This window comes from Cynocephalus volans, chromosome 9 (genome assembly GCF_027409185.1).
Source record: "Cynocephalus volans isolate mCynVol1 chromosome 9, mCynVol1.pri, whole genome shotgun sequence".
Taxonomy (NCBI): domain Eukaryota; kingdom Metazoa; phylum Chordata; class Mammalia; order Dermoptera; family Cynocephalidae; genus Cynocephalus; species Cynocephalus volans.
Window position 1 is genome coordinate 105,658,463 of NC_084468.1, and position 25,998 is coordinate 105,684,460.

The following is a 25,998-nucleotide window of genomic DNA, read 5'->3' on the forward strand; positions in this document are numbered from 1 at the left end:
GCTTAACCAAGCCCAAACTTTCCACTGCTTGAAAGTCACAACTCCATTAGTACAAAGCCAGAACCCCGTGGAGCCAGCTACTGAGTTCCCACAGCCTTAAATATACCCAGATCAGGCTAAAGGGAATTTGCTAAGAAAGGAATAACCATAGACTTTCAGAAGAAACCTTGGAAGGTAGCAATTTAGATTCCCACACAGGGAACTCTCTCCTCTACAACACTGCTGAGAAATGGCATCTCATATTTCTAATCAAGGATGCTTCTAACAAACACTTCTTTGAACAAACACATGACCTCCTAAGCTGGCTGACTTGACTATTAATTGAAAAGTTCTGCCTCTTTACAATGGCCCTCACTTATTATAGCTAATCTAGAGCCACACAGAACAAGTTTATTTTCTCTTCTAGAATGAAGCTCTTTAAATATATTGAAACAGGAACCATGTCACTTCACAAAACTGTCCAGATAACAGACACTTGTAGCTTCATTCATGAAGATGTAGTTTTCACACTCATCCCAGTCATTGTAGAGCAGAATTTTCTGAATAAAAATAGGCATCCTAATTTTAATAACTCTTATATAACAACTCATAGTAACTATACTAGCTCCTCTAGTGGATGACTTATTTTCCAGGATGGCTAAATAAATTGGTAATTTTTCATTGAGATTTATGTGTCATCCTTTGAGAAACACATGCAGACTCCTAGAATACAAACAGACAAACAACAATGGAGGAACTTAAGTCCTATCAAAAAAATTATAATCACTAGAGGCAGGAAAGGGGGAGGTGGAGGGAAGGATAGTGAGAAGTTAAGTTAATGGATATAAAACATCTAGTTAAAAAGGAGTAAGTTCTATTGGTGTACAGTCAAGCTAGGCATCTATAATTAATACTAATTTACTACATGTTATCAAATGGCTAGAAGAGAGGAGATCAAATGTCCTCATCACAAAGAAAAAATTAAGCTTTGTAGTTATGAATATGCTAATTATCCTGATTTGATCATCATGCACTGATGTTTGAGCCAATATACAAACATAGATATTCAACTCTGTACCCTACACATATATATAATCAATTACTTCAATAAAAAATTACACTGTCTAAATATTAATGTCAGTTCTTAAATAGGAAATAGTTTTCTATATAATATAAATCCCTAGAAATTTTACAGATGCTAAGATGATAATAGGATTGCAAACAGTTAGTGAATATTGGGTCCAGGAAAATAGACAGACAGACAGACAGACAAATATTAAAATGTGTGTATGTGTTTAAGCCACCATCTAGTTATCTGAAGGGTCAACACTGCCAGAGGACATATTCTCAATGAAACCCTCATAAAAACTACCTAATCTATTTTTCAAGATAATACAGGTATAAGCTAAAGTCAAAGTATCAGAGTTTACAGTCAATTTCTAATTTTAAATATAAAACATCCAAAATTAGACATTAGGTTCAAAACCTATTTTCTACTGAAAATACTGCACTTTAGCATATTTTAATTGCAACACAGTTCTCATTTGTACATTTCTAGCTTTCATTGGTTCAGGGTTGTGGTATTTTCTGGTATGATAAAAATTGCTATGTAAGAGAGAAGAGAATCTAATCTCTTTTTCAAAAATGTATTAATTTTCCTCCTAATTTAACTTAGCTTCTAAACTTACATTATCTACTTACTAAGATTGCTGACATCATTTAAAATCCATTACCTTGTGCACTGAGGGTTCACATGCTTCTTGTCCTCATGTGGTATTTCCCTGTTTGCTATGCTCTATGAAGCACAGGGTCTACTTTTTAAAATTTTTGTCTTCTTTCTTACTGTGACAAGCCAGCACCTCATCTTTTCGCTCTTGCTAACCTATCTAAGGTTTTTTACCAAACCTCTTTGATTTAATCTTTCGCTAATAGCAACCATGGGATGGGAAATGAGTCAACCAAGCTTGGGAGAATTTCAGATAAATTAGAAGTGAAGGATCTCCATGTTTTAAACTTATTAACATGTTTCAAAACATGAAAAATACAAAATATACTGGTATGGGGGAATTAATTTGGTGACTACAGAGGAAAATGAGCTATGTTTTTGTTTCTTCCTTTTCCTACCAAAAAGGAAGAAGAACAAAACATTTCTAAACCAAGTAATCCACAAAAGCAAGTGTTTATAGAAAGAGTTTTTGTGGTGAGGGGTTATTTTTTAAATATATGATATCAATCTCTAGGAAGATCAAAAGGAAGCAGCGGTCAGAAGTCTATTTGTTAAAATTAATCTGCCCAAAACATCATATAAGAGAATCTCGGGGGGGAAAAAAACCCAAACAAACAAACAAAACACTACAAAGAAGGCCTTGCCCGGCAGATATTAAAATGCACAATAAACTTCAATTATTAAAATAGTATGATACTGCAAGAGAACAGAGATTAAATGGAACATAGTGGAGTCCAAAAATAGATTTATACATGAGGAGTTCAACAATTCAACAATATGACAGCAGTGGTTTTATAAACAAGTATCTCATTCCATACTTAAAAATGAATTCTGGATGAGTTATAATACTAACAACAACAACAAAAAGTTTAAAAACACTGATGAATATTTATATAGTCTTGAAGTAAGACATTTTTCTAAATAAAATATAAAACACAAAAGCTATAAAGACTTAAGCCATAAAACTCATAATCCATATAATATTTGACAACATAAAAAGGTAAAACTCTTCATTCAAAAGATGTAAGATGGTAGATAGGGCAAGAATTAGAAACAAAAATAGCAAAGGCTTAATATTCACAATATGTACAAAATTCCTAGAAATCAGTCAATAGCCAGGTAATCCAATAGAAAAATGGGCAAAGAGTATATACGAGCATTTCTCAAAAGGAATGTAAATGGAAAATAAACTTATAAAAAGAAGCACAATTTTACCCATCACTGCCAAAATGCAGTAGGAATTGCTTTTCAATTCTCAAACTGAAAAACAGAAAGACTAATAAAATCAAATGATGATGGTACAGATAAAAGGACACTTTCATACACTGCTAAGATAAAATACAACTATTTCAGAAAGGGGCTAGGTAGGAGTAATCAAAACATAAAAAAAACCTCATTGTTTGACCCAGAAATTCCATACCTAAGATCAATTTGCAGAACATTCTTTGCATAGTTATAAAGTTTTATGTAAAAGTATGTTCACTGCACTAATGTTCAAACTAAAGGTGATTATAGAAAATTGATAGCTTTATATGAGCCAACATGAAAAGCCCTCCAAGTAATATGCTAAGGCAAAGAAATTAGTTCCTGAATGATACATATACGTCATAAAACCATTCACTTTTAAATATACTTATCTCCTAGATGGTTAGCTGAAGCCTTGTACTTTTCTCCAAACTCTACGCAAAGGAACAACTTCTTATACAAAACCATCAGTATGAAATATAAATGTAACTGACGATTTTACTAGGGAGATGAAGGAGGTGTCTTGGATGGTGGAGCATTTCGCTTGAAAACTTCCCATCTGATCTACCACTTTGGAATCTCTTCTCAGCCTCAGGCCACTGAATGACATCACACTCCCTCTTTCCTATTCAAACGGTTACCTTTCCCCATTCTGACCTCCCATCCTCCTGACACCAGATCTGCTGGTGCCTTGATCTTGAACTATCCCAGCCTCCAGAACAGTGAGAAATAAATGTTTGTTGCTTAAGCCACCCAGTCTAGAGTATTCTGTTATATTAGTCCAAACTGACTAAGACACTCACCTTCTCATTTTTAATCTTCTATACTCAAACCCCCTACAATTTGTAACCTAAAGTGTGTCAAAGTTATCATGCGGAGGATAAAAGTTGTGTTTTACTCAGTTTACAAAATATCTTCCAGTTATTAAGATTGCTGGCCTTCAAATGATGTGGTAATAACTAAGAAATAATTTGTAAAAATAATGTGCACCGTTTTTAATACACTGGGGAAAGCCCAGAAGTATATCCACTGGGGAGGGTACAGGAATTGTGGCAGGCAAGGAGAAGGTGGCTGGTAGGGAGGATTACAACCCAAGTTGCATAACTGGTTATCATGCACTCATGTATAATGTTAAAAATTTATTTTCATAGATGTCTACTGAAAAGGAAAAAAAGCAAACTTTAAAAAATGTAATTAAAGATCAGCTGACAGTAAGTGTGTGGGTTGATTTCTGGATTCTCTATTCTATTCCATTGGTCAGTGTGTCTGTTTTTATGCCAGTACCATACTGTTTTGGTTATTATAGCTTTGTAGTATAGCTTAAAGTCAGGTAGTGTTATGCTTCCAGCTTTATTTTTTTTGCTCAGCATTGCTTTGGCTATGCATGGTCTTTTATTGTTCCATATAAATGTCTGGATAGTTTTTTCCATTTCTGAGAAAAATGTCTTTGGAATTTTGATGGGGATTGCATTGAATTTGTATATCACTTTGGGTAGTATGGAAATTTTCACTATGTTGATTCTTCCAATCCAAGAGCATGGGATATCTTTCCATCTTCTTGTATCCTCTCTAATTTCTCTCAGCAGTGGTTTGTGGTTCTCATTATAGAGATTTTTCACCTCCTTGGTTAACTCAATTCCTAAGTATTTTATTTTTTTGGTGGCTATTGTAAATGGGCAGGCTTTCTTGATTTCTCTTTCTGCATGTTCACTATTGGAGAAAAGAAATGCTACTGATTTTTGTGTGTTGATTTTGTATCCTGCTACTTTGCTGAAATCATTTATCAATTCCAGCAGTTTTTTTGTAGAGGTTTTAGGCTGTTCGATATATAGGATCATGTCATCTGCAAACAGGGACAGTTTGACTTCATCTTTTCCAATCTGGAAGCCCTTTATTTCCTTCTCTTCTCTGATTGCTCTGGCTAGTACTTCCAACACTATGTTGAATAGGAGTGGTGAGAATGGGCATCCTTGTCTAGTTCCTGTTCTTAAAGGAAAAGCTTTCAGCTTTTGCCCATTCAGGATGATATTGGCAGTGGGTTTGGCATATATGGCTTTAATTATGTTGAGATACTTTCCCTCTATACCTAACTTATAGAGGGTCTTTGTCAGTGGCGAAGGGACTGCCTCTTCAGCAAATGGTGCTGGGATAACTGGATATCCATATGCAGGAGAATGAAACTAGATCCATACCTCTCGCCGTATACTAAAATCAACTCAAAATGGATTAAGGATTTAAATATACACCCTGAAACAATAAAACTTCTTAAAGAAAACATAGGAGAAACAATTCAGGAAATAGGACTGGGCACAGACTTCATGAATACGACCCCAAAAGCACGGGCAACCAAAGGAAAAATAAACAAATGGGATTATATCAAACTAAAAAGCTTCTGCACAGCAAAAGAAACAATTAAAAGAGTCAAAAGACAACCAACAGAGTGGGAGAAAATATTTGCAAAATATATATCTGACAAAGGATTAATATCCAGAATATATAAGGAACTCAAACAACTGTACAAGAAGAAAACAAGCAACCCAATTAAAAAATGGGCAAAAGAGCTAAGTAGGCATTTCTCTAAGGAAGATATACAAATGGCCAACAGACATATGAAAAAATGCTCGGCATCACTCAGCATCCGGGAGATGCAAATCAAAACCACATTGAGATACCATCTAACCCCAGTTAGGATGGCTAAAATCCAAAAGACTATGAACGATAAATGCTGGCGAGGCTGCGGAGAAAAAGGAACTCTCATACATTGTTGGTGGGACTGCAAAACGGTGCAGCCTCTATGGAAAATGGTATGGAGGTTCCTCAAACAATTGCAGATAGATCTACCATACGACCCAGCTATCCCACTGTTGGGAATATACCCAGAGGAATGGAAATCATCAAGTCAAAGGTATACCTGTTTCCCAATGTTTATCGCAGCACTCTTTACAATAGCCAAGAGTTGGAACCAGCCCAAATGCCCATCATCGGATGAGTGGATACGGAAAATGTGGTAAATCTACACAATGGAATACTACTCAGCTATAAAAACGAATGAAATACTGCCATTTGCAACAACATGGATGGACCTTGAGAGAATTATATTAAGTGAAACAAGTCAGGCACAGAAAGAGAAATACCACATGTTCTCACTTATTGGTGGGAGCTAAAAATTAATATATAAATTCACACACACACACACACACACACACAGAGACACACACACACACACAAACCGGGGGGCGGGGGAAGAAGATATAACAACCACAATTATTTGAAGTTGATACGACAAGCAAACAGAAAGGACATTGTTGGGGGGGGGAGGGAGAAGGGAGGGAGGTTTTGGTGATGGGGAGCAATAGTCAGCCACAATGTATATCGACAAAATAAAATTAAAAAAAAAAAAATAGATAGCAAAGGGCAATAAAACCCCTGTGGTTGTTCTAAAAAAAAATAATAATAAAAAAATAAAAAATGTAATTAAAAAATGTCAACTCCCTCTTCTCCAATATTTCTCCTTTGTGGCTATGAGAAAGTTAAGATATTAGTGTATATCAGATTAGGCAGGTCAAGTGAAGAAAGCTGGGAGGGAGGTTCCTCTATGAAGGTCAGAGAATAAAAGGACATCACTGACTTGGCAGTAAGTGGGCTACAAGCTGAATATTTATCTCAGAGTCAGAAACAGTTCAGAAAAATTAGAACAGTGCAGTATGTTTAAATTAAAGGTTTAAAGAACACTTAGATATTTCAGGCTGCTAAACTCAATCAATGTAGAAGAAATACAACAATGATTTATCAGTATATTGCAAGATCATTAATGCACTCATGAAGGCAAGAAAGAGAAAAGTGTACAGAAAGGCAATACTGCACACACTGCCACATATATTGCAAATGTATATTTAGAAGAAATCACCTCATACCTTACAACTATGATTTAACGAAGAACCTTAAATATTATTTACTTGGAATAATTTTTCATAGATTTTACTATTCAGAAAATACCTGCCACATTCAAAGCACACTGTGGTCAACAGGTGCTGTGAATTAAAGTACAGTATCTATCTTCAAAGTTTATAGTCTAGTATGAGAAATAAAGTGCATATGTTAGAAACTGGAACCCTTGTACACTATTGGTGGGAATGTAAATTAGTACAGCCATTATAGAAAACAGTATGGAGGTTCTCCCCCAAATTTAAAATAGAACTACCATATGATCAGCAGTCCCTTTTATGGGTATATATCCAAAGGAAATGAAATCAGTATGTCGAAGGGATATCTACACTGCCATGTTCACTGCAGCATTATTCACAATAGCTGAGATATGAAATCAACCTGAGAACCCATCAGTTGAATAAATGGATAAAGAGATGTTGTATATATAAACAAAGGAATACTACTCAGCCTTAAAAAAGAAAAGAAACCCTGTCATTTGAGACAACATGGATAAACCGGAGGACATTATGTTAAATGAAATTAGCCAGGCACAGAAAGACAAATACTACATGATCTCACTTACATGTGGAATCTAAAACAGTCAAACTTACGGAAACAGTAGAGTGGTTGCTAGAGGCTGGAAGTTGGGGTGAAGGGATGGGGGAGGGGAAAATGGGGAGATGTCACTCAAAGGATACAAAGTTTCAGCTAGACAGGAGAAATAATTTCTGGAGATGTACAAGCATAGCACAGCATGGTGACTATAGTCAATAATGTATACTTGAAAACTAAGAGAAAACATCTTTTTTATCTTATTTATTTTAATTGACAAATAAAAAGTGTATATATATGATGACCAAGAGGATATTCTGACATATGTATACACTGTGGAATGACTATGTCAAGCTAATTAATATAACTATCACCTCACATAGTTATCATTTTTTGTGGTGAGAACACTTAAAATTGAGAGTAGATTTCACATGTTCTTACAATAAAAAGAAAAATATTAACTATGTGAGGTGATGGATATGTTAATTAGCTTGATTGTGGAAATCGTTTCAAAATGTATACATATATTAAAATGTCATAATATACACCATAAATATATACCATTTTAATTTGCCAATTATGCCTCAATAAAGAAAAAGAAATCTAAAAAAATGTTTTAAATAAATTGTGCCTTGCTATCTCATTATACACTTAAGAAAAATAACAATTTAAATAGGGTAAGCAATTTGCTATTAGCTAAATGAGCTTTGGATAATGACTGATATCTGGTGTTCCCTCTGTCATGTTCAAATCCTGCATGCCCCTCATAATATGAGCATCTCATCCTTGTGAATGTGCTTCCAGAATACAAAGATAGGTAGTTTTGTAGATTATAACACTTTAAATGAATGCATACTACTTCACCTAAAGCATACCTGAAGAACAGCACCCTGATGAAAAGTTCAAGGAAAAAGTGGCTGTGATGTAATTACTGAGTGACTGTCTCTTGGTCTCCAACTTGGCACTTGTCTTAAGAGATTTCCAAGGGTATTTTTTTAACTATGTGAAATTTATGCCATATATTCTGGTTTTAAAACCTAATCCATGATCTTTTTAGGGATAGACCTGTCCTTTTCTTTAAGGTCTAACAGAATTTCACCTAGGCAAAGTCTGAACTACATTGTCTTCCAAATTTTTTGACCAGGACCAAAGAAATATTTCTTATATTGAAATTTAACACACACACACACGTATTATTTCACTAAATCACCTTTACTCTTATATTTTCTGTTCTATTATTTTAATGGCTATTCATGACCCAGTAAATTGATTTCAAAACCCACAAAGTGGTCATGGCCCAGAGTTTGAAAATGACTGGACGAGACATTACTAAGAGAGGCTGAGCGGAATTATTTCAGGAGAAGTTGTGATTAGATTTTCTCATAGGCCTCTAAAGTTCTATCCCTGGAAGCCTATGTAAAGGGTCAGAAAAGAAGGTCCTTTACTTGAACAGACCCACACCTGTCCCCAAGGAGCATGTTTATAACTTCATCATTGCAAAACCCTTCTGTACTCAACTTCCATCATCAGGCAAGTATGACGGAACCTGCCAGCTCCAGGATCCAAGACAATTTGGTCCATCTAAACATCCATCCTAATAGCAGGAGGAGAGAAGCACTGTATACCTTCTATAAATTTTGCTTTGCATTAAATTTGATAGGATACAAAATGAAGAGTGAAGACTAACTGACCAGTTTCCATCTCCTGTGGTTCTGAAATGTCTGTCCAATTGCAATTTAAAGAATCTAAGTATAGTTAGATTCGGATAAATGATCTTTATTTTAACTAGATCCTAAAATACGGCTACAAATCAGGTCAAATGATGATCAGAAAAGATGGAGAAGAAAAACTAATTCTGACCTTTTGAGCGTACATAACTGGCAAGATGATAAAATGACTAAGAAAGTTTTAAAAATAGAAATCAACCCTTCAGAATTTCACAATATACTGTCATAATCACAATGAAAGATAATATTCCTTTTTTCAAGCAAATCTAAATGTTAAAAGAAAAGAACTGACCCCAAATGAATCATCTAAATATAATAAAAATGCATAAGTTACAAACTCAAAAAACTAAGAGAATAATTAGATTTATTTAAAGTAACCACCCTTGGGCATGCCACACAATGAAGATCAGAAAGACTCTTAATGTTTTTTTTCCCCCTTTTTCCTTGGCACATCCTTATTTTCAGTATCCTAACTAGCCATTGATGAATAAAAACAGAAGAAAAGATTGATTTGCTTTTTCTACACCATTCTTGGAGAACAGTTCACATTTTTTCACTTAACATTACCAAACATATGCTAGGATCATAACACAGTGAGAAACATGTTGGTCTGGAGCAGAAGGACTGAATGTGCTTTCCACTTTGAAAATTATGGGCATCCTTGTTTCTATCCTTCCCAAGACATCATTATTACTTTCGTATGATTTATGGTTGGAAGTATGAGAGATGGTACAAAGATCCTGTGCCAAATTCCCATATGGCATATAACATAAGCCAAACTGTAAAAAACTCATAAATGTGGATAGATCAATTTCAACAAAGACAGGAGCAAGTGGGTTCCAGAAACTGAACAGGAAACTAGCCTGATAATTTTTTACAATCACGTAATTCCAAAGCAGCAGTAATGAATGCATTCCTGACCCTGAACATATAATGCTTGAGTTAAACATAAGGGTGGTAAGCAAGAAATTCAGCAGAAACAATTTGGGACACTTTCAATCAATACTGTTTATTCTTTGGTAAATCTGCCTTTTTATTTTTTTCTGTTCGCATGGAAGGCTGAAATTTATATCATAATTTTTTAAATGATTTCAAAAGAGATGAAGTGATGTTTTTGGAAAGTCCCCATAAATACTGAAATAAATATAATCCCCATGGAACATTACAAGTAAAAAAATAAGTAACAAGTTATTTTAAAAGAGATTATATATATATTATTTAATAGCATTCTAAAATATATCAACCAAACGAAATCAATAAGCAAATATCTGTCATATCACTAATATGTTTTTACATGCATTTCTGAGATGCTGAATATCTTTGAACAAATTTTCTGAACTCAAACATTATTTACTATCTACACAAATTAGAAAAGATAAAACTAAAACATTCAGAAGAAAGAACTTGGGCAAAGATAAAGTGTAAGAAATGTAAACGAAAATCAGCAGAAGAAACAGATTATAACTTCAAGAGAATCCTAGTAGAAAGGAGAAAGAAGAAGTTAGAGAGGTCATGCATGAAGGCAATGTCAAGCTGTTTTAGGTATGGTTAAGGCAGAGAATAAAAGGATATAAAGCTGAAGACGTAGGTTGAGATCATGGTGTCTTAATGACAGAAGAAGGTACGTATACCATAGTTTATAAAGCCATTGGAAATCTACGTATAACATCAGAGTACAAGAATGATATACCAGGGTTAAGCTTTGGGACTACTTACCTGGCAAGATGGATTATAGTGAGAAGTGATTAGTACCAAGAAGCCTAATTAATTGAGTATTAAAGTGATCCAGATGAGAAGTAACCAGGACATCAGAATTGTAAAGGAAAGGACGATTGTGAAGGCGATGAGATAACGGAAAGTGTAGAGTCATTATGATCTGGCTTCTAATTTTATAAAGAGGCCAAGACTGAAGAAAGAGACCGAGATAATTATACACTTTTGTCATTAGCAGAAAGAAAAAACTCCAAGAGAAGTTATCTGAGGCACACTGAATTCTTTATGTTAAAAAGATGCCCAGTTATATAACAAGTATGCAGTTTAAAATGTGGGTTTGAAGCTTGGGATTAAAGAAAATAAATCATTTGGCATTCATCAGTATGGAGCTGACTGCAGAAGTCATGGATGTAGCTGACATTTCTTAGGAAGAGCAAACATAGAAGAAGTCCACAGGCAAAGCATCCAGGATAACGTCCCGGGGTGGGGGTGGGGTGAAGGGGGGGGAAGGAAAACCAAAAAAGTACTCAGAGAAATTGGCAGGAGACCTAGCAAAGCATACTACAAGGACATCAAAGATGAAGAGAATTTCAAAGAGATAACATGAGCAAAAGTGTCAAACTTATAGAAAGAGGGAAGAGAATAAAGACTTTGCAAGTAGTATAACCCCGAGGCCCACAAAACTGATTTAATAGCTGAGAGTCTGGAAATAAAGGATGACATTTTACTTAAAAGAACAATTTCAATAGAGAGTGAAAGAGAAAGGAGGCCACAAGGGGTTATGGCCTGAGGGTGTGGTTACAGAGTAGAAGCAAGTTCTTCTCCAACTGTTCTGAAACATATGGCATGTCCCAGATATACAAAAACTTCTTTAAAAGATAAACAATTGGAAATCATATCGGTAAATTAGTAAGAAAAATACATACATATATGAATAAGTTTTTACCTTTTTGTGATTCTTGTAAACATTTCTGTGGGCAAATCCCTTTCCACACAGCTTGCATTTGTAAGGTTTATCTTCACTGTGTATTACTTTGTGGGCACCCACTTGATCGAGCCTCTTGAAAGATTTATTACAAATTTCACAATTATACGGTCGTTTTTCTGTGAAAAATGAGTGGAGACAATCTCATATCTATATAAAAGTAAAGGATAAAAAGGGAACCATCCTTACCTTATATTACTTGTAACTAAGTAAACTAAAACATGGTCAAACAACTAAACAAAATCTACCACCCAGTCCATCTTCCATCTAGCTTAGATATGTGAGTCAATTCACAAATGATGAGTTTGTTTTTTTATAGACCTATTTTGTAAACTTAATGTATAAACTAGCTTAGATATAAAGAAGTTTTTTTTTAATTGAAACATAATTTATTGTATATATCTGTGGGGGTACAGCATTAAATATTGATACCTGTGTGCATTATGAGATGCTCAAATCAGGATAATCAGTATGTTCGACATTACACAATGTAATCATTTTTTGTGGCCCTTTACCAATTTCGCAGCAAGAAGAAATAGTTTAAATTCAAGGAAGATATCCTATTTCCGGGTTAAAAAATGTGCTAGTATGTGTGAGTCTAAATCAGGGTCACAACCCCAAATGCTAAGAGTAGCTTGACATCGATGGAAGTAAAGGACAGAGCTGTCTCTTGCTGGGCCACACAGACTCTATGTAGGCACAGCTTCCAGTTTCAGCAGGAACTATACAGTAGATTGGTATGTAAAATTCATATTTATGCAATATTCATATAACGTTGACAACTAAATTTTTAAAAATGCTGCATGTATCAAACAAAGCATATCTGAAAGGTAACAGTTTTCGATCTCTGATTTTAATTCGCTAAAATATCTATCGCCAAACAAAGCGGATATTTAAAAACATTCTGACTTCAATGGTGTCAAATTACAGACCTAAACTCTACAAAGAGACTCCATAGAGCAAAAATTATTTTCAAAAGCTTGTTTAAAAAAAAATCTATATAACAGTCCTATCAGTCAAACTTGCTTAAAATGAAACTATGGCTTTCAAAATTTATGTTCTCAAACGTACTAATAAATTTCTCACATTTATTAAGACCTTAGTTAGAATGTAAAAATAATTAGAAACATAGGAACTATAATTGCTGAATCTCTACTAAATGTCAGGCACTGTACTAGAGTGGTACACAAATAATCTCATTTAACCTTCATAGTTATTTTAAAAGGTAGGCAGTAATATCCCATTTTACAGATGAAGAATAAAAAAATTGAGACTCAAGGAGGAGTAAGTGACAAATTAAATAGTGACCTTGAAGATGTTCAATAACATTTTAGTCCAATCACCTTTGCTTTATAAATAAATTGAGGTCTAGAGAATTAGGTAACTTGTTCAAAATCAAATGGCTAGTTGATAGCCAAACTAGAAGTTATAGCCAGGGCTCCTTATTACCACTCTTAGAGCTCCTGAAAAATGAAAAAGTAATTCTTTTGCAGTGAATTCAATATAAATGAAAAAATGTTGTTTACCTGAGTGAGTGATCATATGACGTTTTAGCTGATTAGCTGAAATAAATTTCTTCATACATTCTTGACAATCAAATATCTCATGAATCTGCAAAAGGTTAAGTGGACAATTAAATCAACTGTTAAAACCTAATAAATTACACACAGCCCAAGCAGAAATGTAAACATGTGGAGAGGTGCTACTAAAATATCCAAACTATCCATTATAATTCAGCCCTAATTTGTTCATACTATCCTATATAAACTGAAAATTTAATGAACATAAGTTACCTAGTAAACACATATTATTAAAAGAAAACATAAGATTCACAGTACTTAAATGTATAATATAGCTGACCTATTTAGTGCATATTAAATTTATACTCTTTAAAAAATTATACCTAGTATATATTAACTCTTTTATTGTTACGTACAAATATAGACTTGGAAACATACAACCTGCAGGTAATAATATTCCCTTTACAGTAACCCACAATATTTTAAACTTCAATGTATGTAGTACAGAGCAAAACATTAATTACAGTGAAAATCCAGAAGATATACGATTCTGGAAAGCATTTATTTCACAGTAAAAGTCTCACATGATAAAAAGACCACAGTAAAAATCTGGGGAGATGTAGGTCAAAGGATACAAAGTAGCAGATATGTAGGATGAAGACTCTAGTTAATAATAGTGTATTGTCTTCAGAATTTTTGCTAAATGAATAGATTATGGTTATTCTTGCCATGGGGCTGGGGGGGATGGGTATGTTCTTTTGTTGATGATGGATATGTTCATTTGTTTCACCATAATGACCATTTTACTATACACACACACACACACACACACACACACACACACACACACACACACACACACACACACACACACGTATCTCATAACATCATGTTGTATACCCTAAATACACACAATAAAATTTATTTAAAAAAAAAACATAAGGGGAGATATAACCTTAGCAAACAACTAGCTAATACAAACATTATAAGTAAATACTGAATTAGTCTTTCCTTCCCAGAAACTAAATCAGAGAAATTGAATAGGCAGTACGAAAAATAGGAGCCCAGTTTATTAGAAATAATGTGCTCAATTCTAAAAGGAATGTATTACATGAAGCTTTTATATCAGAAATGTTGACCATCCCTATAAACAAGGGCATCACACTATTTCACTGAGTATTCAAAAATGATTTTGGTGAGGTCATGTTTTTATTTCAACCTTATTAAAGGTATAACTCACAATACTAAACCCCAGACAAGCAAAGGACTTTCTGCAAGAACCCAAGGTGGCAGCTGTCCCTGCAGAATAACCAGAGACATGACAGAGTGTCATGATCAAGATCAAGGCAGAAGACCCTAAAATGGTATGACATGTGAGTAATGAGTGGAAGACAAGGTTGTCCCCAGGTAAATGGTTCCCTTAACCTAAGTGGCCATGGAAGGACTCAAGGAAGGGAAATGAACAGAGGGAGGGAAACAGAAGCTGGAGTAAGGCTAACAATCCCAGGTCTGCAGCCCTGGCCTTAATTCTATGTCCAAGTATATGGCACATCTAAGGCTGCCAACCCGCCTCTGCTTCTGTCAGGTCTCATTCTTTGTGAGTCAATAAACTCAGTTGTGAAAAGCAGGGAAAAGGCAGAGAAACATGACAGAAGCTGAAATATGTCATTCCACTAGAATCTGACTTATACCCTCTGCTTAGATGCACTGGTATCTAATCTTGATCAGGAGATATCTGGAGTCCAGAGAGTCCCATTGTTCCTCAGAAAGCAGTGTGGGATCTGTACAACTACCTACACAAGTCCTCAGAATGCCAGTACCACATAGCACAAAAGAAAAATTTCCAGCCTGAGACATGTTAAAGACAGCCTCTTCTGTCATCAAAGACCTTCACGGTGGCTTCAGTTGAACACCTATGTTTGAGGAGCAATAATATGATGTTTAAAAGATAGTAAGAGCAGATTTATATTCTTAAACTCTATGTTTCTGTAATACATAAATTATGTAATACATAATTATGTAATACATAATTTTATAATGATACTCTAAACAAGACACCAAAAAGACGATATGCCTTCCAAACCACACATAAATGAAATTGTATTTCATTTATTTTCATTTTTAATGTTAAATTTTTATTGGTATATAAAATTTTTAAATTATTAATCCATATATAAAATGGTAACTGTTAAACAAAATACTGTAGAATATTATCAAATTTATTCACTTCTAACTCTCACGGCTTCTGAAACATGAAACATTTTCCAAGGTTGAGTTGAATTGATATTCCCAAAATCTTAAAGAGCATTTACTATACATGAAAGCATTTTTACATTTACTATCCTATTTATAATGGAAAATTCAGGCTAAAGCTATTTTCAAAACTCCTAAAAAAGGCTCCATGAAACAATCAGATTTAAAGTGAAAATAACAGGTAATACTATTTAATTATGCCTACTGCTAAGTAAAGCATATTTTCTAAAATTTCCTGTTTACCAAATTGATTAAGAGGGTAATACTTTACTATACTATACTATTCTATCTATATAAGATAGAAGACCCCCACTGTCCTGACTCCCAGTATAGTGCTTATTCCAGTATTTCTCCCTAAGGACCACTGTCATAAAGCACCATCTACCGGCAAGGTGAAATACTGCAACCGAACTCTATTAGACATTAGACATACCCAATTATAAGAGTAATTAAAATTGGAGTCAATAAGAGCTGCCTATGGATCCAGAAAGGCTAAGTTTGAAGGGCTATGCTGTAATGGAGAAACATCCGCATTAAGCTAGTAAGTTATTAACATTCTGCAAAGATGACTCCGGAGGCCTAAGCATCTGTATTCTACCACCACCAGGTAGGATTTCCTTCTACCCAAGTATCCCTTTCAGGTAAAAAAGGTGTCATATTAAAAAGAAACTAAATGGAAAAGAGGACATTACTCAGAAATATGTTCCACAGCCAATTTCGCTGAAACACTATATTTGGGAAAATATCTTAAATTTCAAACTCTAAGACTTAAATAGATCAGGGAAATAAATCATAGAATTATAAAAGTAAGAGCGTGTTTAGAAAATATTTATTCCAGTTGATTTAATCTTTTTGTCTCAGATGATGGTTTTGCTTCAGAAACCATAAGGCTAATGGGGAGGGAGAAGGAGAGACCTAAAAGAAGGGGCATCTGGATTGGCATTCTGTGAAAAACTTCTTTCAAAAGTAGTTTCAGTACTTGCTTTGGCAGCACATACACTAAAATTGAAATGATACACAGAAAATTAGCACAGCTCCTGCACAAGGATGACAAACAAATTCATGAAGCATTCCATATTTTTAAACAATATGATAAAATCACCACTTGGAAACTAGGGGGGGAAAAAGTAGTTTCATAACACTCAGAGAACAAAGAAAGAGAAAAACACTGATCAGCTCAATGTCCCATTTCATAAATGAGAAATCAGAGGCCCAATGTTACATGGAGAGTTAACGACAGAAGAAGAAACCCACTGTCCTGACTCCCAGTACAGTGCTTGTTCCATTATTTCTCCCCAAGGATCAAAATCACTCAACATACAGGATATAACCTCAGAAATGTCAACACAATAATTTAACTATCTCATATGTTATAAGTTAAATTCACAGCACATAGTTGAAGATACTGGATTAAAAATCATATGTATATACAAACAAAGACATAAAATCCACTTTACAAACCACAGCAAAAGTAAAATTTTACTTTCCCTATCTCCCCTCTCCTTGAGTATTAAATCACTAAAAAAAATTTCACGCTCCTAGATACTAAAAAAAAAAAAAGTGAAATTAGAAAATGATCATTTACACCTTTGTTATAATAGTTAAATATAATATGAACATTTTGAACCCCTGTAATGATGCAAACAAAAATCTAAACCCAATTTTAATTCAATTTTACCGTAAATTCTATTAATTAGTTGCTAATATTGTCAGAATAATTGCCATTTATTTTTCAGATTAACTTTTCAAATCAAAATAACTTAGTAACATTTATACTTATTACAAACTATGTTAAATTAATTTTCTCCTAATACTGTGTAATCACTTGTTTCTGCTAAAAGGACTTAGACATAAAAATCTATGAGTACATCCTTTAACACATTCGTTCATTTCAGTAGCCAAATGCCCCTGCCCAGCACACTATAAATACTAAAAATGGATGGTGTCCTCACTGATTTGTATTTCCTGAACAAACAGCTACTGATAAAGCTTGAAACAAAAGTGGATTGTTATAAGTGAAGGACTCAGCTAGACATGAAACTTGGCATTGAAGAAATATTTCTACTAACTCTACATAACGATAACACAAAATAATCTTTTGCAATTTACTTTTCTGCATGTTAGTCTTGCTTTCTAGAATATGTTAGTACTTAAATTAATGACAAAGACCTCTTATCAATATTTTAAAAATCAACTAAAAATTTACATGGCAGACATTATAAATGACTAAAAAATCTCATATTGTGATAAAAGTTAATCTTTGTCTAACTGACCTTTCTATGTTCTTGTAGGCTTGATGCTGAAGAACACTTTTTATTGCACACTGAACATATGAGCTTTTTCTTAGGATCTCCTAAAATAGAAACAAAATACCATTATGATTTAAATGAAACTCTTAGGAGGAGCAACAGACAGTATCTCTAGGTGACACATAATCTTATCTTCATAATTTAGAATTCTAAATCGTTTGGTGTTGTATATATATCCATAAAACTCATGTAAAGAGTAAGATATATCTTAAACACTTTATTTGAGAAATCTTTAGCTTGATATGCCACTTTCTACATAGATAAAATAGATTTTTCACATTTCCACGTACTAACATAGTATTAAAAGAGAAAAAAGCACATTTCCATGAAAAACTCAAATCAACAGTAAAATTAACCAAATGTGTTTATAACAGAAAAAATTGGATTTATTAATTCATAAATTAATTTTGCTACTTCCTTTACATTTCAACAGAATATTTTATTATATCAGCTGGGTTTTTAAAGATGGCATTCATAGATTATTTTTTGCAGCACTAGACTCTAGCAAAAATCTATGAGCACACGCTTTATCAAATTAATGATAAGAAACAGAATAAAGTAAAATCAAGTACAATAAAACATTATATTGGCAATTCATATTATTATTCAAATCGAAACAAAACCCAATTTTGTCTTCTTTACATAGCGATTATGTTTATAATAGTCCATTTCATATTCTAAATTTCTCGGTGGTTACAGAAATGAAAAGCCTCAAGAAAACATTTTTTAAAATGTATTAACAGTAACCATCACAAATAACCACAAAATGGTTTTTTTCAACTTTTCATTGACTGATTTCAAATATAGATGGTCCCCAGCCTATGATGGTTCGACTTGATGATTTTTTGACTTTTTGATGGTGTAAAAGCAATATTCATTCAGTAGAAACCGTGTTTCAAGAACCCATACAAGCATTCTGTTTTTCACTTTCAGTATAGTATTCAATAAATTACATAAGATATTCAACACTTGATTATAAAATAGGCTTTGTGTTTGATGGTTTTGCCCAAAAGCAGGCTGATGCCAGTGTTCTGACCACGTTTAAGGTAGGGTAGGCTAAGCTATGATGTAGAGTAGGTTAGGTGTATTAAATGCATATTTGACTTACAATATTTTCAACTTACAATGGGTTTATAGGAGTGTAACCCCATTGTAAGTCGAGGAGCATCTGCATACAAAAAGTAAACATATGGTATAATGAACCACCATGTATCCATCACTGGGCCACAACCATGACTAATCCATGGCCATTCCTGCCCCAACCCCATACACTCCCCCACTTCTCTATTATTTTGAAGTAAATACAAAACAAGTAAAAGCCATATTACAAAGTGATGTGATTTTATTACAGGACTGTGTTTATGAAGGAGAAACACTTTTAGGAAAAAGAAAGTATGAATTTTTATCTCAGTATTCAAGATACCTATTTCATTTAATGCACTGTTTTAACATGCTAAATATTATAGCCAAGAAAATTTTTCTTGGTGATTGACAAGTAATAAGTCTACTAAAGGAAAAAATTCTCCCAAGAAAAATGGATATTTGACAGCATATATTTGGTCATCGATTCCCTATACATATCTATTATGCATGAGGGGCCACTGAGAAAGAAAATCCCCTCTTTTCCAGCTCCCACTAGTTGGGATTGCCCATTTTCCACCCACAACCTTTTATTGTCCTGTCCCACCCCTCATAGCAGCTGCCCCTTGACAGTAGGTCCTGTCTTTTCCCATTAGGTAGATCAGAAGAGAGGAAAAAAAGAACATTTCCCCAACCACCCCTCTCCGTTTACCCCTGTACTTCTGCCACTGCTCCTGCTGCAGGTATCAACAGTAACACACTAAACCCCGATCCCCACCCTTCAAACTTCTCTCTCCTCTTCAGAGTCTTCTCTTCTTCAACCTAGAACAGAAATCCTGCTTCCTTAAGAAGAAATACAGGAAAAGTTTATTACTGTTCATCTGAGAATGTAGATAAATGTTATCTCCCATATATACGAAGATCCTTTGTTAACACCCACAAAATCTAAGCAAAAGAGAAAGATGAGAAGCGGGCTGAGGAACCCAGCCCCTTCACTATTTCCTCTTAGGTAACTGTGAAGGTTCTCACTACCCTACCAGCTTCCCTAGGTTCAAGGACAACAGTACCTACAAAGCTATAACTAGATTTTATACTGTTTTAGTTTTCTTAAACTCAGGTAAATCTGGTGTTGACTTCCACATTCAATTTTCCAAAAGATTAAGGAACACATTACTTGTAGTTGGAGGCAATGGTAAAAAATTAATACAACTGTACTGAAAATGTAATCACATAAATACCCAAGTTTCAACACACTGTACGTGTTTTAGTCTGTTTGGTGTTGCTATAACAGAATACCTGAGACTGGGTAATTTATAAAGAAGAGAGGTTTATTTGGCTTACGATTCTGGGACAGCTGCATCTGACACGGGCCTCAGGCTGCTTCTACTCATGGTGGAAAGTGGCAGGGAGCTGGCAAGTACAAGCAGATCACATGGCGAGAGGAAGCAAGAGAGAGAGAGAGAGAGGAGGTGCCAGGGTCTTTTAAACAATCAGGCCTCACAGGAACTAATCCAGCGAGAACTCACTCACTACCTCTCCTCCCCCAGGGAGGCATTAATACATTCATGAGAGATCCGCCCCCATGATTCAATCAGTTTCCAACACTGCCACATTGGAGATCAAATTTCCACATGAGTTTTGGACGGGACAACACATCCAAACTCCATCAGTAGGTTAAGCATGGTTCTAGGAGCTGGTCTGAGAACCTACATACCACATGTTACTATTTATATGGAAAAATGTGATCCATATTTAAAAATTCAGCTTCCCTCCTCTCAGCGTCAATTCATTTCACCTAACAAGGAACATTTGCCATCATTAGTAGAAGCTGCAAGACCCTGTCTTCCTTTGAATACCTTTGCCTTTCTGCAATACAGGATTGTACAACCATATATGTGAGCACTGCTTTGCTTGGTATTCACAACAGGAATTATTCTTTCCCCAAATGTCTGTGTAGCTCATGGAAGAAAGGAAAGAAGCAAGAGAGAGACTATAAATGAGAGAATGAGATCATGTGCCTACCCCATATTTACTATGTTTATCTTTTACTGCATATCTTTGGCTAAAATATAGAAAGATATCACATTTTATATGATCCATAACATAGAAAAAAATAATAAACAAAATTTCCTTTTATAAATTATTTCCTATAAGAACACCATGAATTTCTAGAATCAGTGATATTATAATATCCAAGGTCAATTACAAGAAGTCTCAAAGAAATTCTGCGTATAGCACAACCTGAAGACCACATGCCCAGTAACCAGAATGCAAGTTTCCAGAGTTTCAGTGCACATCTGGTTTTTTACTCAGTTCAGCAAAGTTAACTTCAAAACTGACATAAAGTTTTGTTACAATACATTGCAGACACAGACGGAGAAAATTAAGAACAGCATTTTAACCAGAATAGGATTTTAAAAAAACCAAAAAAACTATGAAGGCAAGTCTATCAAAAAGCTATGCTTGCCTTTTGCAATCATAGCAAAGGCCCCAACATACTGAATTCTGAAAAATGCCATCTTCCCTAAGTCAGCCATACATTCTTCAAAAGAAAAGAGACCAGAACATCATAAAGTCCTGGTAATGGGCACCAGCCTGAGGTGCATTTCACAAGGCCCTTCCCTTCCACCACTCATAGCTTTCCTGCATAGCTAGAACTTAATGTGCAGCCCAAACCAACAATGCAAAGTTAGAGCCAGCAGTCATGCTCATACTAGCCTCTATAATTTTATTATTTTAAAAGTAGATACTTTTTGGACAATGAACAAACACAGGATACCAATGCTGGGTACAGATTATCCTTTCCCCCTAAGTGTGAGAATAAACAAGAAGGGAAAAGAGAAATCCACTCTCCTCCTTATCCAGAGACACATTTTCACCCACTTGCCAGAAGCTAAGAGCAAAAGTAAACACATGAGAAAAAGATATGCACGGAAGGATATGCAGAGTTCCATGCACCTCAACCTCTTTTAAGGAGGAGCACTGAGGAAGTAAAAAGTTAACTTTAACAATATGGCCATCTGTTCAACTCAATGCAATAGATTCAATCTCTAAACCAAAATACATTTACTGACTGCCTACCATGGGCTAAGCAGATATAATCTAAGTGACTAAGTTTATATTTGTTTTATTGTTTAGCTAGCCATTAGAAGAAATTCAAATAGTATTTGCTTTATTCATCCAATTTAATTCCATGTCAAAATGTAGTTAAGAATTTTCTCCAATATAGGAGAAATGTAAGCATTAAAAAATTGAATTTTACTGTAAAAATATTAAAGCAGAAGGACATCACTAGTTTCAGAATATGTGTACAACCATCAATTTAAACAATTTATGAAAGAGAAATTTCATATGCTAAAACATTAAAATTGTTATTTAAAAATATTAATTCTTAATGCACCCAACTACCAAGTACAACTAGATTCTAGCTTAGGTGTACAGTTATGATTAATTCAGAGATGGGAAAAATGACAAATGCTGCTGAAATCACCTCGAAAAAGAAAAAGTGTTTTGTGAAAGAAATAAAACCCATTGCAAGAGTTCCACATCTGTGTGAAACACAATGGAAAAGCCAGCTCTCTCCTTGAGAGTGAGAATTAAAAACAGATCACTACAGCCTGGGGAGAGGAGGCCCCTTTAAAAATGACCCTCCAATGACTCCTCACCAGTGTGGACATTTTCCTGGTGTCTTTTCAGAGCATCCTTACTCTTCAGCTTCTTTCCACAGCTATCAGCCTTGCACACGAACCTGGCATCCCCCTGACAGGTCTCCTGGTGCTGCTCAAAACTACAAGACAATCAGCAAAGAACAGGGAGAAGAAATGGTGAAGACATACCTACAGAATTCAAACTTTACCAGCAGGCTTTTGTAATACATGCTCCCTAGTAGACATTCAAGGTCATCTCATGCATTACCTATGCAGGTAAAAAGGAAAGCATTTAAATTCTGTAGTGACGTGATCCTGAATCATTACGAAGCATGAAAATATACATGCAAAAAATAACCCAAAATTATATAACAGCCATCTGATAACTCTAGACACAAAACCTCGATGCTGAACTGAAGGAAGAATTGCAAACAGAGCACTGAAAACTTCGCGAAGAATCCTTCAGACTGCTTTTCGTTGTGCACTGAAGAACACTGAAGGTACATAGACAAAAAAAAAAAGAGAGGGAGAAAAAAAAGAAATCTAAGACAAAAAAAAAATGACAATATGCCAACTCTGAATAAAGTCACATTCATATCACTCTTTTTGCCTCTTTAAATTTTTAGTAGTACTTTTTTAAACTATGAGCTCCAGTTCAGCAAGGTTATTTTTTTGTGTAGAATATAAAATACTAAGTGCAATAAAAGCTGACTAGAACGCAGTTTTAAAGCCTATTTATTAAAAAGTATATAGGCCTTACTTGGTTTTTGAAAAACCTATAATAGAATGTCTAACTCTTTAATCTCCTGCTTTAATAAAACTTTTAACATATTAAACATTTATTAAGTTTACGGTTTATGCAGAAATTTTTTATCCCAAATTTTATATGCAAAAGCTAATGCATATAATATATGAAAATAATATGCAATGTAGCGTATTTTAGAATTTTACTTTAATAAAACAAAATTGTAACATTAAGCCCATGTTAAAAACTCCTTGTGCATATGTAAGGTGACATTCCATTAAAAAAAAGTTTACAAATATATGCACCTAGTTTCTCACTTTTAATAATTCACAATCCTATAAAATATTTAAATAAAAGGATAATTTTATATGTTAATATAAATCATTAAAATAATAAAGGGTACAGAGCAATGTGTGGGATTATTTAATTCATTATATTATCTTATTGTGTACCTATTCATCTTTAAATTATTCCTCCAAAGTTGCTGTGAAATAAACAGTGCTTCCCAAAATGTCCATGTATTCTTTATACTCTGAACTCTCTCCATTTCTTAAAGTTTTCTCTAACTGATTCCAGAGGGAATATCAAATGCAGAACACTGAAACTTGATGTCACCTCAAAGCACTAGCTAAATTATACATATCTGAATTTCAGATTAGTAAACCAATGAGCTTGATATTTAATGGCAGGTTATTAAATGGACAAAATCTGGTTAGTATAAACAATGTTCACTTATTAAACTTCATAATCAGAATACTTCAAAAATCAAAATACTTACTAAGAAGAGTTAATGACAAAGCCAATGTAGAACGCTTTAATCTCTCATGCATTCACATACACACAGATGTGTACACACACACACACACACACACACATACACACACACACACACACAGGTTAGAAATTATGAGTCAAGCCAAATGGAATAGTCAAACAAAGTGTTAGCTTATAATTTTAAAGATATTCTTTAATATACGCACTGTCTTTGCAAAGCCTGCTTAACTGGGAATTTCTTTCCACAGTTCTTGCACTTAAATTCTTTCTCCTCTGTGGGCTTCTGGTGCAGTGTCTGAAGATGCTCAGCAAGAATCTCCTCACTGGTAAAACTCGATTCACATTGGGGACAGGCATAGTCCTCTTTACAGCCAAGGAGATCTGTACATTTTTAAGGAAACGTATTTATAAAAAAAAAATTCAGAGTCAAGAGGTGCTCAATTTTACCCTCATTTTAAAATAAAAATTGCATTCAATGGCACCATATTAGTAAAGTCTTATTATTTCTATGAATATTAATAGTGTTGTTCACAAAAATGTAAGTGTTACCAGAGAGAAATACATTATTTTTAAAGCCATTTTCCTTGTTTTTCACCAAACTAATACAAAATCAAATTCAATATTTACCCTATTATGTTAACTTTTCAAATCAAAGTTATTACAAATGTTGAATTGCAAAACAAAAGTTTTGCCTGGGTCATTTTTTAGCTCCCTTTTCATTTCATAAGAAGAAAAATCCAACCGAGGCAAAGTATATGTTGAATTACCAAAGGGAATCTCACATATTTGTGAAAAAAGACTGGGGTCATAATAACAGCACTAATTACAGCAGGCATAGTGAGTGAGGCTCCACTCTCCCATGTGGACTGATGCAGCTCTGCCCAGTGTGCTATTTAAACTACATATATTTTTCTTATTATCAAATAAAATTAGATTTAGAAAATGCAAAAAATATGAATAAAATAAAGATCATCAATAATCCCAGCATGAAGAGACAACTGTTGCAATATATTTCCAAACCTCACTTGTCTTTTGTGCATACAGATTTTATGCACAGTCTTAGGGACAGCTACATTTATGATCATACTTTATGTGCAATTTTATATGTTGCTTTCTTTTCCCCATTTAACATCTTCTCAAGTCAATTTTTTTTCAGTTAAGGTACCATAATTTAACCAAACTCTCCATTGTTAGACATTTGGGTGGCTTGTTTGTTTCTTTAGCTGGTTTTTGTTTTTGTTTTGTTTCTTTGCTTTTATAGACACTAAAATAAAAATAGCAACAATACAAGTACCTGGCTCATGTTTTAAAAACTCTGTTTAAGTTTCTGTTGACTCTTTTTACAAAGATAATGAAAACTGGTATTTTAATAACTAAAGCAGAAATCAGGGCAGAAATAGATAAGTAGGAGACTTATTTTTAGATTAAAATAATGAACACAGTAAGAACAAGCCCTGGGGATGATGGAGAAAAAAATAAATACAAAAACAAAGAAAACACAGAAAAATACAGAAATAATTCCCATCACCCAAAATCTGACATTCTAAACAGCATAATGAGTGCTGAAGAAAGAACAGACTGAGCTGTCCTCACCTTCCCCTTAAATAATACAACTAAAATAAAGAAACAGAAGCATAAGCTGGTGATGATAAGAGAATGTTCATACTTTCTTGGCCAATGGCATACAGTTAGAAAAGAAAATTCATATGAAAAGCATCACTACCAACATGACTAATGAAACCAGTGTCACTTCCGAAGTGTCTGTGCTATGCAAAATGTAAAAATACTGTGCAATTAAGTATCAGCCTGCTATGGT

At 34.2% G+C, this 25,998-nt stretch overlaps 1 protein-coding gene and 1 non-coding gene across 2 annotated transcripts in view; one reads left to right on the plus strand and one right to left on the minus strand.

Annotated features, from left to right (window-relative positions):
- The window catches only part of PRDM5 (PR/SET domain 5), a 243,976-nt gene that overhangs the window by 99,492 nt on the left and 118,486 nt on the right, over positions 1-25,998 (minus strand). The window contains exons 5-9 of the mRNA XM_063108707.1: positions 24,389-24,563; positions 22,682-22,803; positions 17,901-17,980; positions 13,381-13,465; positions 11,816-11,973 (exon numbers count right to left, since the gene is read on the minus strand). Of these exons, the coding sequence (XP_062964777.1) occupies positions 11,816-11,973; positions 13,381-13,465; positions 17,901-17,980; positions 22,682-22,803; positions 24,389-24,563 (620 nt within the window). The remainder of the gene's footprint in view (positions 1-11,815; positions 11,974-13,380; positions 13,466-17,900; positions 17,981-22,681; positions 22,804-24,388; positions 24,564-25,998) is intronic.
- LOC134386666 (U6 spliceosomal RNA) lies at positions 16,603-16,709 on the plus strand. Its single transcript, XR_010024498.1, has one exon. It is a non-coding gene; the product is annotated as a U6 spliceosomal RNA (small nuclear RNA).